Source organism: Lynx rufus, unplaced genomic scaffold (genome assembly GCF_022079265.1).
Source record: "Lynx rufus isolate CCGP_SWC_20201006 ecotype Redwood Valley unplaced genomic scaffold, mLynRuf1.p SCAF_6, whole genome shotgun sequence".
In the NCBI taxonomy this organism is placed as follows: Eukaryota; Metazoa; Chordata; class Mammalia; order Carnivora; family Felidae; genus Lynx; species Lynx rufus.
This window is the reverse complement of record NW_025814878.1, coordinates 101,631,518-101,650,085: the sequence shown is the minus strand read 5'-3', so window position 1 is coordinate 101,650,085 and position 18,568 is coordinate 101,631,518. Positions and strand designations below refer to the sequence as shown.

General features: G+C 43.1%; 1 protein-coding gene across 1 annotated transcript in view; it reads left to right on the top strand.

Moving 5' to 3' along the window:
* Positions 1-17,829, top strand: part of MEP1A (meprin A subunit alpha) — a 36,755-nt gene extending 18,926 nt beyond the window's left edge. The window contains exons 7-14 of the mRNA XM_047102679.1: positions 1,971-2,146; positions 6,462-6,683; positions 7,453-7,602; positions 10,382-10,597; positions 11,886-12,359; positions 13,094-13,267; positions 13,782-14,082; positions 17,081-17,829. Coding sequence (XP_046958635.1) covers positions 1,971-2,146; positions 6,462-6,683; positions 7,453-7,602; positions 10,382-10,597; positions 11,886-12,359; positions 13,094-13,267; positions 13,782-14,082; positions 17,081-17,237 — 1,870 coding nt within the window. The 3' untranslated portion in view covers positions 17,238-17,829. The remainder of the gene's footprint in view (positions 1-1,970; positions 2,147-6,461; positions 6,684-7,452; positions 7,603-10,381; positions 10,598-11,885; positions 12,360-13,093; positions 13,268-13,781; positions 14,083-17,080) is intronic.
* Positions 17,830-18,568: the final 739 nt, after the last annotated feature.

The window sequence follows — 18,568 nt, the reverse complement described above, 5'->3', positions numbered from 1 at the left end:
CTAGAAAGACAAGGTAAAAGAGTCAGACAGGCAGAGTTGTGGCATTTTTGCAACTTACACATTTCTGTTGGGAGAGGGATGTTTAAAAACAAGATAAATAAGTACTTCCTCTGGATTGTGGGTATTTTGCAGAGTCAACTCTAGTTTGGAATAAAATGCCACCGTCAGAGATGCAAAATGATCATGGTGATGCTTGCATAACTCAATACATTTACAAAAGAGCATTGATTGTATTCTTAAAATTGGTGAATTTCATGGTATGTAAATTATACCTTAAAAAGTTGTTGGAAGATAATTAAGATCTATCTTTGAGTAGAAACCAAAGTCATTAGCATTTGAAGGTATATGATGTTAGCAATCTTGGTGACAACAATGGTGGGTGAGACAATGTGATTGTCATCAAAGAACTTGTAATCCATTGGTCACACTTAAAAGTTGGGCGGGGCACCTGGGTGGCTCAGTTGGTTGGACTTCAGACTTCAGCTCAGCTCTTGATCTCACAGGTTCGTGAGTTCAAGCCCCCATGTAGGGCTCTGCGCTGACAGCTCAGAGTCTGGAGCCTGCTTCAGATTCTGTGTTTTCCTCCCTCTGCCCCTCCCCTGCTCACACTCTGTCTCTCTCTCAGAAATGGATGAACATTAAGAAAAAATTTAAAGTATAAGCAGATCACTTATTCTGTTGAGCACTGGTTAGAGTATAGATCCTGTTCCACAACTTAAAGCAGAGGAGACAATTCGTGGAAAGCTTCAGATTTGCCACTAGAGGCGGAAAGTTGGATTTATGAGAAAAGACAAAAAATAATTGGGAAAAAAAGGGGCAAGAGACTGCACCGTGATGAATTTAGAGAATCGGCCAGCAGTTGCTGAGTCTATTGCTTTCTGTGAGAAGTTATGGGTCCTTCTTGCCCCGAGTCTGTAGAACTGGAAGGCAGCCAGCCCTGTGCTTTCGTAGTGCTGCAGATTGGCTGACAGCCAAAGAAGTAGACTCGTCTCTTTAATGAGGTTCTTTTTCACGATTGTAAAATTGATACCTGCTCATTATAGGAAATTTGGAAATTCATTAAAGTACAAAGGAGAAAAATTTAAATCAACCACAGCCACTACCCAGAGACAACTTAATACTGTGGTACAAAGGCAATAGTGTTATACTGTGGAATGTCCTTTGAGTTTGTGGAGGTGAGAAAGAATGCCAACTGTTACTTTTTTCTACCTGGTGCATTATTAGGATTGATTTGCCTCTGAGCAGGTATCACACTGATAATCGACCATCACTTTTATTTATTTTTTTAAATTTTATTTATTTATTTTGAGAGAGAGAGAGAGAGAGAGAACAAGCATGGACCATTGGGGGACGGTTGGAGGGGAAGCAGAGAGAGAACCTCAAGCGGGCTCTGCATTGTCAACATGGAGCCCAATGCAGGGCTCGAACTCAGAAACCATGAGATCATGACCTGAGCTGAAATCAGGAGTTGGAAGCTTAACTGACTGAGCCACCCAGGGGCCACTGGACCACCACTTTCAAAGACTGTATGTTATTCCCTGCAGGGAATGTTGCTCGGTTAACTAGTCCCCTATTTTGAACTATTAGCTTATGAGAATGCCGGTGACAGTTCCTTTTTTTTTTTTTTTTTTTTAATTTTTTTTTTTTCAACGTTTATTTATTTTTGGGACAGAGAGAGAGACAGAGCATGAACGGGGGAGGGCCAGAGAGAGAGGGAGACACAGAATGGGAAACAGGCTCCAGGCTCTGAGCCATCAGCCCAGAGCCCGACGCGGGGCTCGAACTCACGGAGCGCGAGATCGTGACCTGGCTGAAGTCGGACGCTTAACCGACTGCGCCACCCAGGCGCCCCAACAGTTCCTTTTTTAAAATCAAACCTAACTTCCTTCAAATTTGTGTTCTGGAACCCCATGAATTACAGCCACTTGAGAGTTCTTTAGGAGAAAATCTCCCTCTCCTCTTCTTTAAAGGTGCTGGTCTGAGGTTGGCGATCAACACGTGGGACAGAACCTTTCCATTGGCCAGGGGTGTGACTATAAGGCCATCATTGAACATGAGATTCTCCACGCTTTGGGATTTTACCATGAGCAGTCAAGAACTGACCGGGATGACTATGTGAACATCTGGTGGGATGAAATTCTTCCAGGTGTGTACAGACCCAAGGGAGTTGGGTGGGATTTACCTTTATCGCTTGTTGGGACCAACCCTGGGATGTCTAAGCCACACCAGTGTGCAGACAGAAGCTTCAGCTAGAGCACAGCGGAGGAAAAGTGTATTATTTGTTGGCCTATTCTGTGGGTGTTGCTCATCTGATCCTGACCCCAGAGAAGGGCCTTAGGGAGTGATGTGTTGGCTAACTCAATGCCAACTGAAAGTTAATCGGAAGCTTTTGCTTTATTTCAGTGTTTTTGTTGAAAATCCGTCTAGAATGCTATCGTCCTGTCATTGTAAATTGAATTAGGCTTCCGAGGATGTCATGGCCATTTTTCTGGGTGTGAAATCTCATGTAGGTCTAGGAGTCTGCGTGAAGTTTAGCTGAACAAAAGACGACTCTAATATATACTCAAGAACTTTGCTGGTGCTTTACCAAATCAATGATAGGTGTTTAAAAACAGACCAAAACAGGGGCGCCTGGGTGGCTCAGTCGGTTGAGCGGCCGACTTCGGCTCAGGTCATGATCTCGCGGTCCGTGAGTTCGAGCCCCGCGTCGGGCTCTGTGCTGACAGCTCAGAGCCTGGAGCCTGTTTCGGATTCTGTGTCTCCCTCTCTCTGACCCTCCCCTGTTCATGCTCTGTCTCTCCCTGTCTCAAAAATAAATAAAACATTAAAAAAAATTAAAAAAAAAAAACAAACCAAAACAACAACAAAAATGAATTCTTTCATCTGAAATTGTCTCCCCAATTGTGTTAACTCTGGCTGATGATCTGAGTTCTAGTTAGTAAAAATTTACTGGCCTTTCTTCCTCCCGTACCCCTCCTCCCCTTCCTTCTCCTCCTTCTTTCTTCCTAAATACCTCTCTCCTCCTGCCCCCAGCCACATTGTGCAAGGGATAACACAGTCTTATTTCACTTATTGTTATGCAGGTATGTTATTCTAACAATTTCTGTTCTGTTCTGTAGTTTCTTTAGACTTCCTTGGCATTACCTTTCCTAGTTGTTTGAGACAACTAAATGGTGCTCTTAGGTATATGAAAAACACTCTTTTATCGAACAGCTTCCCAATGTGCTGGGAAGAAAGCCCATACTGTGTTTCTGAAAACATCTAGCTTTTAATTGGGACTTAGTTCAGGAAGTGGGAAAACATCTTTTTTGGCAGCAATAGATTAATAAAACTTTCATGTATTAAAATGCCTTTACCATTACCAATCGTGGTTTTCACAAAGCAAGTAATTGTCTTATAATTATCTGTTTTATTTAGATACCAGTTTCACATATGGGTTCATATACGGCAGTGCGTCTATAATGATTCGACTTTGAGGGACTTGTCAGAACCACGATTAACCCCCCACACACACTTCCACCGATCCTACCACCCAACCACTGAGCTAAAGTAATATTTTTCTTCGCCCTTCAGTCCAATCTGGAGATATATTAGCAAGTATTCACCCGGACATGAAATAACAGATCAAATTTAATGCATTTGTCTCCTAGATGTGTGTTAGAACTGGGTCTGTGTAGGAGGGAAAGGAGAGTGGGGGTCATCGGTCCAGGGCACTGGTAGACTGCCTGTATTTGCCTCTAGGCTTGACTTTCTTACCTCCCTGTACATATACTTGGTTCTGCTGAACATTCAATAAGGATGCAGAGAACGTTCACATTTTTCAGTCTTGGAGAACACAACGGTTAGTGTTTTAATACCATTTTAGGCCAAATGATTTCTCTTTCTCAGAGGGAGCCAACGCATTTGACAGGGTAATTTTCAGACTGGCTCGGCTCTTGGCTGAACATGAATTACTCAACACATGTTGTTTATCTCCTCCCTATATTTTCATATTCCATATATCTAAATTGCTCACTGTCTCTGGAGAACTGTTCTCAAATGAGACATCGAATTAATAAGACAGTAAGGGAGGGCACTATTACTGCTCAGGGTAATTTATAACTTTCGTTGCATCTCATCTTTCGTAGATGACAATCTAATTGTTCAACCTAAGAAGATAGTATACTGGCAAAGTAGTTCTCTCCCCAAATCCGTCTCTGTCTCCGTCTCCGTCTCTTAAGCCAGAAGTGTGTTTTCTGGATCATTTCTCTCCCACCAAGGAAAGACCTCAATTTCTGAGGTCAAGCAGGATTCCGCAAACCACAGCTTGGGGGCCATATCCACTTGCTCTTGTAAATAAAGTTTTATGGCAACACAACCATGCCCGTTTATTCACCTATTTCCTATGGCTGCTTTTGTGCTACAATGACAGAGTTGAGTAGCTGTGACAGAGACCACATGGCTCCCAAAGTCAAAAATATTTTCAGCCCGACCCTTTACACAAGAGATTTGCTGACTGGCCTCTCTGGGGTACAAGATGGCTCCCTCTTCGAGGCTGTCAGCTGTGAGTTCCCTGAAGGCAGGACCTGGCCCATCCTACTCACTGCCAGGGGCCACCACCACTTAGCACAGCTCCTCAGATATAGCTAGTAGGCACAGCAAAAATGTGTTGAATAAAATTTTAAAAATTACTCAAAACATTTATGTCGTGAAGCATTGTGAAAAGAATCCTTGAGTAGTAAAGAATGAAATGATCTATTCTAACCCGGTGATTTTAGTTAAAGTTAAGGAAAACCTATCCGGTGAATTTGAGAGTGCTTTTCTTAAGGTTTCATCACAAGTCACCAGGAGATCCCAGACCAAGCCTCAGTCCTCACATTGGCTGGATGTTCTTTCTAGTTCTATCCCTTAGGGTAGGACAACCTAGGGCCAAGTGCTCTGGAAGGAGTTACTATCCCCTTCTGTTTGGCTCATTTGTTTCTTACAGTCCTGTGCCACCTTCGAAAATGCTTTGATCCCTTTCAGGTTAAGTCTCCATGAAATCCCATGAATTGGGAGGATGAAGCATTGGTATTCTCATTTACAGTTAAAATCAAGTTTTGATCAGCAGGGTTCATGGCTTTTCCAAAAGCATTTAGAGACTCCCTCCAGCACTCGCTAGACCACTTCACGTTGTGCCACTCTTCTTCAATCCTAAATGCACCCACGTTGATGTCTTCGTAAGGTAGTTAAAAACAGCTGGATGGGAAACTAGAAAAGGAGAAATACATGAAGACGGGAAGTCACGATTGGGGGAGTTATGAGCCTTCTCATTCAGTTTTCCTGCCACTCCCTAAGAAGGAAATTAAAAATCTGTGAACTTCTCATGATTGCTGCTTAAACAGTAAATTCCTGATGGCTAGTGGATTAAAGGAACATCTGATTGGTTTTCTGATTCCAGCATTTCACTCTGCAATATATATTATCTTACTTGTGTTAATCTCATAAAAATATTTTCCTTTTCTATTTTGGACGGAAAGTCAATTTTGTGCTTCCTATTTTATTTTTCTGTCCATGAGGCCATTTCTGGAAAAGGATGTGAGCCTTGATTGACAGGATGCCCCTTTCTTGGAAGCTACTGACCTTTCCTTCTGCCCCTTGAATTGACTTTCTAACCTATGGAATTGCTGACCAGGTACAGCTTTTGGTGGATGAGGTACTTGCTTATTAGCAAGATGTATCAATCCTGAATATTTTTCTGAATTCACAAATTTCCTTTTCCTGCCTTTTGGAACACCTGCCTCTACTTTAATGTTTTATCTTCTCTTTCTTAAAAGCTTATACGTATACACACACACACACACACACACACACACACACACACATTTATTTATTCATTTATTTGTGAAATGAATCTTTGATGTAAATGTATACAAATATTTAATAAATTGTATGCAAATTTATAAATTAATTATAACATGTGTTTTTATATTTATTTTTAAATATACTTTTAATTTTTATAAGTGGACATACTATTATATAATAAATTAATGTAATTAAAATATGATTTGTTAGGGGCACCTGGGTGGCTCAGTCAGTTAAGTGTCTGACTTTTTTTTTTTTTTAACATTTATTTATTTTTGAGAGACAGAGTGAGACAGAGCACGAGTAGGGGGGCGGGGGCAGAGAAAGAAGAAGAGAGAATCCTAAGCAAGATCTCAACTCAGGTCTTGATCTTAGGGTTGTGATATTCAGGCCTGTGTTGGGCTCCACTCTGGGCATGAAGCCTACTTAAAAAAATTATTTGTTGCTATTAATTAATAATATGTATTGATATTATGTACATTATTCTAGTGTAAAATATGTTAAGTATATATATATTTGTATATTTAAATCAAATGTTCATTTTTTCTTTGTGGTCTCTGCTTAAGTATCTAGTCAAAGGGGGCATGACAGGGGAAACGATATAACTAAAAAGGACCCGTCGATGCTCTCTCTGATAGGTTTTGAGCACAACTTTAACACCTACGATGACAGCTTCATCACAGACCTCAACACGCCCTATGACTACGAGTCTTTGATGCACTACGAGCCTTTCTCATTTAACAAGAATGAAAGCGCTCCTACCATCACGGCCAAGATCCCTGAGTTTAACACCATCATTGGGCAGCGCCTGGACTTCAGTGCCACTGATTTGGAGAGGCTGAACCGAATGTATAATTGCAGTGAGTACTGCTGGGTCTGAGAAGTAGGTAATCGAACCTCAACAGAGCTTCCTCTGCTCCCCCAGTTTCCCCTATATTTCCCTTCACTATTCTTTCCTGTTCTAGTGAAGGACAGTGGACAAGCCACATAACTTTAACTTATTGCTAGATTAGAAAAAATAGTAACACCTGCCTCACAGGATGGTTATGAAAATCAGTTACGTGGTTGTGTTTTGCAAAGTAAAAGTATTGGACCAATGATGTAAGAAGCTGTAATTGTCCAGCTTCTTTTGCATCCTTTTGAATGGTGCATCATTCTGTAAATCTCAAGATAGGGGACAAGCTTGGAAGTATTTTTTATCCTGCAAAATTCTTTAACCAGAGTAGTTGTTCTAGAGCAATCTACTGCTCAGAGATGGGATGTTTTCTAAAATGACTCTACTAGTCTTGAGAGACACATTCTTTAATTCTGTTCAATATGTATGTACAGAAGACTTACTACATACAAAGATCTACTAGGTACCTCCTTCTTGATCTAAAGGAGTTCTTGGTTGGCATTTATAGCAAAGCATGATGACAGGTCTTTTTATCATTTGACTCTGTGAGGTGGGTAGGGCTGCATCTGTGTTGGATGTCCTAAGATGTAATAGATGACAGCAGAATTTGCATTTGAGAAAAGTCAAGAAAGTGTGCTGTAGCTGAACAATGAGGTCTTTTTAGCACAAGACATCAGGTATTTGAAATAAGAGGACTTAAACTTTAAACCAGGTGACAAAAATATCATTTGCAGCCACAACTCACACCCTTTTGGACCACTGTGCTTTTGAGAAGGCAAACATCTGTGGGATGATTCAGGGGACCAGAGATGATGCTGACTGGGTCCACGAGGACAGTTCGCAGCCTGGACAAGTGGACCACACCTTGGTGGGACAATGCACGGGTGAGTGAGGGCAGAAAGTAGGAACTCTGCAGTGGTTCACCAGGTTCAGTCAGGGAATGGCAGCTTACATGTTTTGTCTCAATTGCAATGTTAGTTATCCAACATGGAAATCTGAACAAGCACAAAGAACATTTCTCGTATCTTAATTATTAGCTCAACAAAAAGCATGCAGGTTCTGGGCGTGCAATAGAAAGATGCATTTAGGTCATGACAAAACTAATACAGACATGTGGTTGCTAATACATGATTTTGTAAATAAAGGTCATGTCTCTAGAACAGTGCCCTCCAATTGAAGTATAATACAAGTCACATACATAATGTGAAATTTTCTAGTAGCTACATAAAAAAGAAACAAGAGAAATTGTCTCTGGCTACACACTTTATTTAACCCGATATATTCAAAATATTGGCATTTTGACATGCTATCAATATTAAAGTTATTAATAAGCTACTCCACACTTTTGTACTAGGTATTTAAAATCTGGTGTGTATTTTACCCTTGTAGCACATCTCAGTCCGGATTGGTCACAATTCAAGTGCTCAATTACCACATTTGGTAGCCACCATATTGGATGGCACAGCTTCAGATCGTTCTTAGGTGTGTTTTGTACAGTGAAAAAGTCATAAAGTCAGACAGACCCGGACAGGAAATCTGGCCCCACCACTTGCTAATTGTAACCACAGAAAGTTGTTTTTGTTGGTGCCTTTTTTTTTTTTTAAGTCTTTGCTTTTGTCAGACTCTCCGAGCATTCCAGGATTTTGACACTTAAGCATGAAGATGGAAGGAAATCATGCATACAAATCCTCCGGCTGCAGACCAGCAGCTGCCCTCTCTATTTTTTTCCTATCTTCCCTTTCTTTCCAGAGGTTCCATTCATTTTTTTATTTCTACTTTAGCAGACTTTTATTTGGTGCCTGTCTTAGAAAAACATCTCAACCCTATAGATTATAGTCAGTTTCTAAAGACTAGACTGTTACTGCCTGTGGGAGTTGGTTATATTTCCTTCACAGAAAGGACCCGACTTGTCACCCAGTTGCCAGGCCACTGGGCTCAGAGGTTGTAAACAATTGCCACTCTCCCTCCAGCCTCGGCAAAGGGTGAAAGTCTCTGTCACACATCATATTACTAAACACATAATCTCAAGTGTCCAAAGGGTGATCTAAGTCTGAAGTTCCCTCTAAATTCCCATCAGAGCTTCCCACCCACTCTCTCCCGTGGGCTGGCTGACAGGCCAATGTACAGTTTCAGGCTAAACAGAAGGGTGACCTTCATGTGAGAGGTCCCAGTACCCTAACAGGAACAATGTCCCAGCACCTTAATAGGGAAGGAAAGAAGAAATATCTAAAAAGTTTTATCAGGTTAGCTTGACAAGCCATTATGCATCTTCCACGGGGGACATTTAATGGGAGTGTATTCCCTCTGCTAGAGGGCACCGGTGGTGGTAAGGTAGATGTATAGACTCAAAGAGCACAAAGGATCCCTTGGGATAGAAGCCACCTCCCATCTGAAACCAGGAGAGATGAATGGGCACCTTCTAGTTAGTGGCAGAGCATGGGCAAGAATTCAGGTGCCCCGATTCCCAAGTCTGAGTTATTGGACTTTCATTTCCTACCCCTCAGTGCACCTGGGTGAAATTCCTCAGCAAGGACCACCTGAAGACCCTCTTAGCCAGGTGACCTCTTGTTGTATTTGACCCAAGCACTCAGTAATTCACAACGCAGACAATTCAGGCTGGTAAGTTCAAGTACTCAGAAGAACATGCAAGAAAATATCATGTTTCCCGATATAACATTAAAGCCATTATGATATTGTTAAGCTTTGTAGAAAGCTTATTTAACCACTGATGCTTGCTGCCATTGGGGAAGGTACAGTGCCCCATGTATGACGCTGGATGAAGCGGAGAGTCATATTGCCAAAGTACCTAGAACTGTACTAGAAGCTCACTTCGTTTGTACTTTGTGAGATATTTTGAGTGGGCTGTTTGGTAAGAAGTTGAACGCTGTGGTACAGCTTGAAGGACTTCTTTTTATGCAAGAATTGTTCTTTGTGGTTGACTTTGATGTGCTGATTTTCCATATGACATATTCCTTGAGTTGCCTGCTTCTTTTGGGGGAGAGAGTTCTGAGGTTTAGGAGTTGGACAAACCCCAGCCTGGTTACAAATACAGACATTTTGCACCCTCCTTTTCAGTGTTCTTTCGAAGCTTTCCTTACAGGCAGGAGAAATCTTCAACTAGTCCCCTTAATATGCCTCGAATGCCCCTTCTTAAGGCACAGTAAGTGTGATTCTTTACCATCAATAATACATCCAATTGCAGGCTAGAAACAGGTGAGACTGAATCTTTATTATCATAAATATTTAAATTCCAGTTTCCAAATATGAGGAGCGCACAGTTTGTTATACAACCAGGAAGTCAGCTCTTTTCCTTGGAATGAATCTCTAATTCAAACAAGAAAGCCAATGAGGAAGATAGAATTCATCTCAGAGATGAATTTGCTTGAAGCCCACGTCTCCTTAAGTCAGAAGTATACATTTCACAAGCTTGGGGACAAAGGCATCAGAAGAGGCACTGGGGCGCTGGGGCTTTAGCTGGGGAGTCAGTTCGTGGAGACACAAAGGAGACGTACTGACAAGCCATCTTTGTTCATTTTCCCCAGTAGAGTTCTAGCTTGTGTTGCCTGGATAATGGCCGTTGTTCCCTATTTCACTTGGCTGGCATCCAGGGCCCCCTGGGGTGTGGGCAGCTGGAGATGGGTCACTGGGGTGCTCTCGCCACAGGTGCCGGCTACTTCATGCACTTCAGCACGAGACTGGGGGTGGCAGAAGAGGCAGCCCTGCTGGAGTCACGGGTTCTTTACCCAAAGAGGAAGCAGCAGTGCCTGCAATTTTTCTATAAAATGACAGGAAGCCCTTCAGATCGACTCGTCATCTGGGTCAAGAGGGATGACAGCACGGGCAACGTTCGCAAGCTGGTCAAGGTGCAGACCTTCCAAGGTACCTAGAGACATTCGTGCAGGGGCTGATTTGGCTTAAATCTGGGATCCTGCTCCTTCTTCCCCTTTCCCTTCCCCTTCTGTTGCTCCCTTCCTCCCCCCTCTTTGTTCCTCCTCCTCTTCTTTCTCCTCTCCTTCTTCTTCCTCCCTTTTCCTGCATCCCCCCCCCCCTCCTGCTCTTCTAAGAGCCCAGCATAATGTCTGGTATGTTTTAACCCCTCAGTGAATATTTTAACCGCTCAGAAGTCAGAAATAGCATCAAAAATTTAAGTGAGGCTGAAATAACACTTTTGCAAGAGGTCCTAGACCCTCAAGATCCTTTGTGGTTTCTTGCGCTGTCCAGCACAGGACCCCATGTTCTAGAATGACCTCACTTCTTACTCAGTTCTTTATTCAGAATTATTGCTTCCCATTCAGTCTCAGGAAAAAAAGCAAGTAGACCTAATTTTCACTAGAATGTGAACATCTGGATAGTAGCAACCCTGATTGTATTATTTGCTTCCTGAAAGAGGATGGGTCCCCTACTTGGTGGAATTTCAGATAATATGGAAAACAGAAAAAATTAGGTGTTAGTGGGTGAGTCGGTTCTGCATAGGGGAGATCCAGCTTGTCCTGTATGTGAACATTTAATGTAGAGTCTGTCATATATCTCTCTAGCATCAAGTCATAGGTTGGACCGTATGAAGTTGCCATTATTTGACTTTGAGTTTACAAAATGATTGTTTTATATGGTTCAGACTAATATTTAGGTATTCAGTGCAAACATTAGGGGCTGGGGTGCATTTATACCATGAAACCCATGGGGGAACACAGAACCTATGGAATTTAATAATAATGGAAAACAAATTCTGGTTAAGATTTGAATATGAGGGGTGTCTGGGTGGCTCAGTTGGTTAAGCATCTGATTTTGGCTCAGGTCATGATCTCGCTGGTTGTGGGTTCAAGCCCTGTGTCGGGCTCTGTGCTGACAGTGTGGAGCCTGCCTGGAATTCTCTCTCTCTCCTTCTCTCTCTGCCTTTGCACTCTCTCTCTTTCTCTCAAAAATAAATAAACTTAAAAAAAGATTTGAATATGCACGTGAAAATAAATTATAGTGTATCTTTTTACAGTTATTTTCCTTCAGCAGGTATGTGACTTTGGAGAAGTTCCTTAACCAGTTTAGAACAGTATCTACCTCATAGGGATGCTATGAGGATTACATTAGATAATTCATATAAATCTCTTGGCCTGGTACCAGATTCATAGTCCGTGCTCAATAAATGTTGGCCAACCTTATTCTCTGTCCTTAGGAGATTTGGACCAAAATTGGAAAATTGCCCATGTGACACTTAGAGAAGAAACGAAGTTTCGCTACCTTTTCCAGGGCTCCAAAGGTGACCCCCAGAACTCAAATGGGGGAATTTACCTAGATGATATCACCCTGACGGAAACCCCATGCCCCACAGGCGTTTGGACAGTACGGAATTTCTCGCAGGTCCTTCAGAGCACAGTTAAAGGGGACAAGCTCCTGAGTCCTCGATTCTACAATTCAGAGGGATATGGTTTTGGGTTGACTTTGTACCCTCATGGCAGAGCAAGCTACAGTCCATCTGGCTACTTAGGAGTTGCTTTTCACCTGTGCAGTGGGGAGAATGATGCTATCCTGGAGTGGCCAGTGGAAAACAGACAGGTGATAATGACGATACTCGACCAGGAACCCGATGCCAGGAATAGAATGTCCTCAAGCATGGTGTTCACTACCTCTAAGTCCCAGACATCTTCAGGTGGGTGCTCTAAGATCTGCCACTCGACCCAAAAGGGCCAACAGATGTGGTTCCCATCTGTGTACAAGAGGTTAACACCTCCTCTCACATTTCCTCTTCGGGTGTATCAACAGCATAGTCATGTGGGAATAGTCAGCTGAAAATTTTCAATGTCATTGCATCTCCCTTCTCTTTTCAGAATTTACTCTTCAAGCATTTGTTAAGGACTTGCACTGGGCCAAACTCAGTGCCCTGTACCCAGCATAGAAGCAAATCAGGCAGTTTCTGCTTCGTCTAACTCAGTCTAAATGAGAGGACAGAAACTGCTAATCATTTATCAAATACTCAGAATTTCCTAGCCTCTGTGCCGAATTAATGCACTGACTCCTAAAATATTAGTGATCGTCGGCATGTCAATGAAACAAGCTTGTATCAATAAAGAAATGCACAGACTTTTTAATTTTCAAATGAAGAACCTTAAGCCTTAAAAGGAAGAGGCTATCGCCATCCTGTCTTTCCCTCTTCACTGAGGAAGTGACCTAGTAATGGACAAATGACCATTCAGAGCTCTGGTTCTCTGCCCCTCCCCCTTCCCAATTCTGAGTTTTGATTCTCCTAGAGAGCATAAATAATCTGATTTTTTCCAACTTGGTTTTTTTTTTTTTTCTAAGAAAGCTCTATATACTCATTAAAGACAAGTTGGAGAGTGAAGTATAAAGAGGTAATGTGATGTTATGTTACCTATAACTTTGCAGCCATAAATGACTCTGTCATCTGGGACAGGCCGTCCATTGTGGGATCCTATCATAAGGACTGTGATTGTTTTAGAAGCATCGACTGGGGCTGGAGTAATTTTCTCTCCCACGAAATGCTAAAAAGGAAGAGTTTCCTTAAAAATGACGACCTTATACTTTTTGTGGACTTTGAAGGTACTTTTCCCGATTTTCCTGAAAAACTAAACCTATGTTCTGGGGCTTCTACTGATTTTACACCGATTTTTAAGCATCTCATGGGGGATAGGGATTGTTTTGAGGACCAGGTTAAAAAAAAAAAAAAGATGTGCTCTAGGAGAGCTATTGCTCAAGGACTCTCATCTTTATTTTAACAGTCCTTGGGAGAAACTAAAACTTCAGTGTCATCTTTTTTTGATAATTTATCAAATATGACAGTTTGTTGACTTCAATTTAGTTTGGGTCAGTGTATCTATGCTAGCTTGGTGCTTCTTTTTCAAGCTGGATAAATAAAAATGTGATTGCATTAGTTTGAAAAGAAAAACAGCTAGCATGCGAATCAGCCGGATTCAAAGCCACCTCTCCATGGCACTGAAGGTGATGTCCACGAGGGATAGGGGTGGCCCAGGGAACTTTCTCCAGAAGTGGAAGTTAATTGTAGTCAGATATTAAGTATAGATGTTCCTCACCGCCCTTTGTCTAATTCCTCAAGATATAACCCACCTCCTCCAGACTGAAGTTCAAATTGAAGACGCAAGGCTGATTCCCCAAGGCCTCGTTCTCCAGGGCCAGGAGCAGCAGACCTCAGAAGAAGGCACAGGAAAGGGCTTGTTAGAGAAAGCCCTACCCAGCAACCTGGACCAGGGGCAGCCCAGCCGACCGAAGCGGTCAGTGGAGAACACAGGCCCCTTGGAAGACCACAATTGGCCCCAGTACTTCAGAGACCCATGTGACCCGAACCCTTGCCAAAATGAAGGCATCTGTGTGAACGTGAAGGGGATGGCGAGCTGCAGGTAGGCTCCCTGGCCATGTTGGGGGGGGGGGCGGGCAGGCGGTGGGTCAGCAGAGGTGAGCCCAACATTTGCTTCCCCCTGGCAAAAGGTTAGGACAATGACTACATCAGATGGTCAACTGGATATGACAGTCCCTGACTCCACAAAGCTGTGCTCTGAATCAGTGGGCCTGTGCTGTCGGGGCACAGAAGGGGTCCTGCCAGGGCAAAGGGGTCCCACCTCTCCTATCTCTTGACGTTTATCCCTTCCCCCGCTCTGGGATGTGATCAACAGGGTCTTGAATGTTGTGATTTTGAACTCCACTGCAGCGCTCACAAAAGTTCCAGGGACTTTCTACTCCATGACCTGCCTCAGTGGGACTTAGGGCCAAGCTTGTGTTTACTGACTGCCAATGTTGTTAATTATGATTTCTGTTGTCTGTTCTGTTGTACTATTTTTATAGCTATGTTTTTAATAATAGTAATAAGGACATCTGATATTTTTTGACTGCTTGCTCTGGGTCTTGGGGTCTCCTGAGTAGTAAACATGCATGCTCTAAATTATTTGTCACATCCACTCTGGGACATAAGGACCCCCCTTATCCCCATTTGGTGCTTAAGGGAGCTGAAGTTTAGAGAGGTTAAATAATTTGTCTAAAATTACCCAGACATCAAATACTGAAGCTGAGACTTGCATCCAGGTCTGTCTGCACGGTTGGCTGTATTTAATTGTCCTTTTTATAATGTTTGTTGTTTGCATAAAATATTTCATGAGAGGATATACGTGAGGACAGAAGCATCGATTTCATGTGGCGGGATAGTAGCAGAGGTAGCGACCAGTCTGCTCGGCTCAAAATACCTACGTTTCTTCGGAGTTCTTTTCAATCTCCACTTTGTTTCTTCTTCTGTAAACTCTTAGTTTGAAATAATTTTAAATTTACAGGTACATTGCGAAAATACTGCAGAGCTCCCCGTTCCCTAATGTCCACATCTTACCTAACCACAGTACAATCAACAAAGCCAAGAAATGAACATTAATGCAACAAAATAGTGTTAACAATAGCATTACACCAAACTACAGACCTTATTCAGATCTCTCCAGTCTTTTCACCAATGTCCTTTTTTGTTCCAGGATCCGGCGTAGGGCCCCACATCATATTTAGTTTCACCCTCCTTCAATCTAGGACAATCCCCCAGTCTTTCCTTCCCTTTCACTACTTTGACAACTTTGAAGAGTACTGGTCAACTATTTTGTAAATTGTTCCTCAATCTGCATGTATCTAATGTTTTGTCATGAGTAGGTTGAGGTTGTACATTTTTGGCAAGAGTCGGGACACCTGATGCCAATGGGCGTTATGACTGGTGCTTCTAACCTTGATCATGTGGCCAAGGGGTGTCCGTTCCTTACTCTGTTGCTAATATATGTCTTGGGAGAGACATTCAGAGATCATACAGCATCCTGCTTTCCTAAATTCCTCATCCGCTGATGTCAGTGCCCATCGGTGAACCTGCAGCAACAATACCTCTGTAATATTCCGACGGTGATTTCCCATTCCCCTCAATCCCTCCGCATTCATTAAGTGACATTCTTCTGTAAAGAATAACTGTCCACTCCTCACCATTCATTTGTTCATGCAATTACTTATTTCTATCGCTAGGGACACACAAATGTTGATTTTATTCTATGGGCTATAGTTCCATAATGCCAGTATTTCTTATATTGCTCATATGGTTCCAGCCTTGGCCTTTGGGAGTCCTTCCAGACTGGCTCCTGTGTCCTTTTTGCACACACTCGTTTTTCCATGAACACAATTTTACCTTCTGGCACCACAGGATACTCTAGGCTTATCTTTTACTTTCCCTGTCCCAGCCCTGGAACGAACCGCTTTTCCAAAGAGCCCTGGTTCCTTTTATCGGAGAATGTCCTCCTTGTAGAGGGCTCCACAGCCATGGGTCTGCACTGCTTAGCTGATAGGTCCTTGGATGCCAGAATTCCATATTTCCCGACTGGCTTCCTCCTCAGAGGAAGGACAGCCAGTGGTTTCCACTTGTGTGTCACCCTCTGCTAAACCCAGTGATTCCTTTCCCACAAACCTACAGCTTGCAGTATAAGCTCCTCTAAGGGAACGCAAGGGAATTAATTAAACTGTATTTGGAGGGGACTGGGCCAGAAAAAAGATTGAATGAACTTGCTGTTATGCACTGATTTTTAAGAAGCCAACGTCTAGTTTGGAGGAAGATAAAATAGTCCCGGCGTTAGTAAAAGCAGTCTGTGACTTCTGATTGTCACATTCCACTCTGTGATTAGACTTTGTGGTGAGGGGATTGTTTGAAACAAAGGCTAGAACGGCTGCCACGGAAAGGATGAAACATCCCCCTCAATGCCCTGCTTCTGAGGTTAGTTGATCTCTGGACCAAATGACATTAGAAAACAAACCAGCAAACCCAGGGGGTGGCCATTGTGTGCCTACTGCGTACCAAACATGACAATAAGCACAGCGTGCTCACGATCTGGCATATTTCAGGGCAGCCTGGGATACAGGTGACAGGATGCTCATGTTACAGCAACATTCAAATTGATATTGTTGGAAGATCTTGGGCTCCCACCAAAGCACTGAGCCAGACTCTTTCTGGAGAATTTCCCCTGTAGCTTATAGTCCGAGCCAGCGTGGACAGCGTATTCTTCCAGTACCCCAAACCTTCCTCCTAAGCCTTGCACGTGGTGGCCAAGAGTCCCAGGTCTGGAGACGGACCTCCGGAAATTAGGCTTTTGAGTGTGAAACACTAACCGTGTGACCTTGAGCAAGTGACTTAACCTTTCCTGCAAGGACAGGATAATAAGAATAAGGATAATAAGATAATAAGGATAATAAGAAGGACCTGGGAATAACTACCACCTCCTAGGGCTGTTACAAGGTTGTATCGACTCATGCAAAGCCTGGAACGGGGCCAGGCACGTGGAGCCGCTCCGCCGGAGGCTCGGGTGGCTCCCACACTCCTCCTGTGTCCTGTTCCCCTAGGTGCGTCTCCAGCCAAGCCTTCTTCTACACGGGGGACCGCTGTCAGGCCATGCAGGTGCACGGCAGCCTCCTGGGCCTGATGATCGGAGGCACAGCCGGCGTACTCTTCTTGACCTTCACCATCATCAACATCCTGTCTCAGAAGCCAAGGCAGTGACACGCCTGCTGACAGCAGCCAGATCACAGAAGCACCTTTGCTACTTCAGACCTTCCTTTCTGGGCCTCAGCACAGTTTGGGGAAATTTTTAGCAGCCTTGCTTTGAATAGGCCTCCAGCCTCCGGTGTGGCCATAATGGTTCTTCTGCCCCTGATTCCCACATGGTTCTGTGACCCTACCGTGTGCTCCGAAGGGATCTGGCGTGTCCTGGGACAGCATCCATGACACTTCAGTGCGAATCACTTATTTAATTGGCTGTCTTTCCCGTAGACTGTAAGCTCCATGTGGGCAGGCCCTCATTTATCATGTTAGCTCCAATGCCTGGGGGCACACCTGGCTGGCGCATCATGAGGACTCAATAAATACGAATGAATGAAATACTAATGAATGAAGAGCTAAGTTATAGAAACTCTCACTCCTACTGCAGATAAAATAGATACAGTGATACTTGTATGTCATTTATATTAAAATCAAATACTTATTTTTCATCAGACACCATAGTACTCAATATACAATAGTACATCAGACACAATAGTGTCGTGGGTGAGAGGAACATTCCTCCTTGCAGCAGACTTAATGGCATTTGCTTTCTTCCTCCTCTGATTCTGATTCTAAAAATAGGTCTTTAATAAATTCAATAAATATTGAGTCGGTACCTTCTGTGTGTCCAACATTGCATGTAAATTTGTGTGTGTGTGTGTGTGTGTGTGTGTGTGGAGAGGGAGGGTTGTCCAAAGCTCCCTCAGATCTGTTTAAGTTTAAAGTATATTTTATCTACTGTTCATGTATAAAATTACTATATTAATAAACAGAAAGCATCTGGTAGAAGAAAGTTAAATTTTTTTTTAATGTTTATTTATTTTAGAGACCGAGAGGGAGAGAGAGAGGCTGAGTGAACAGGGAGGGGCAGAGAGAGAGAGAGGGAGACACAGAATCCAAAGCAGGCTCCAGGCTCCAAGCTGTCAGCACAGAGCCTGACGTGGGGCTCGAACTCACAAACCACGAGATCATAACTTGAGCCGATCTTGGACGCTTAACTGAGTGGGCCACCTAGGCACCCCAAGAAAGTTTTAAAGAAGTATTTTTAGACGCCCTTTCTTTCTGCAGTTCCTAAGGAGGTAAAACTGGTGCAAGAAAGTTCCAAGATAGGTCAAGCTCAGATTCCCATCCCCAGCTGGCACAGACACCACAGAGGGCTGGCTCTGGATGTTTAATAAAGGAAAATACATCAAGGAGCCTGAGTGGTCCAGGAGTTAGGGTACCAACTTCCTAAGTACACACTTTATCCATTCTGTAAACAAACATGATGGGTTAAGAAGAATCCCTTGAAG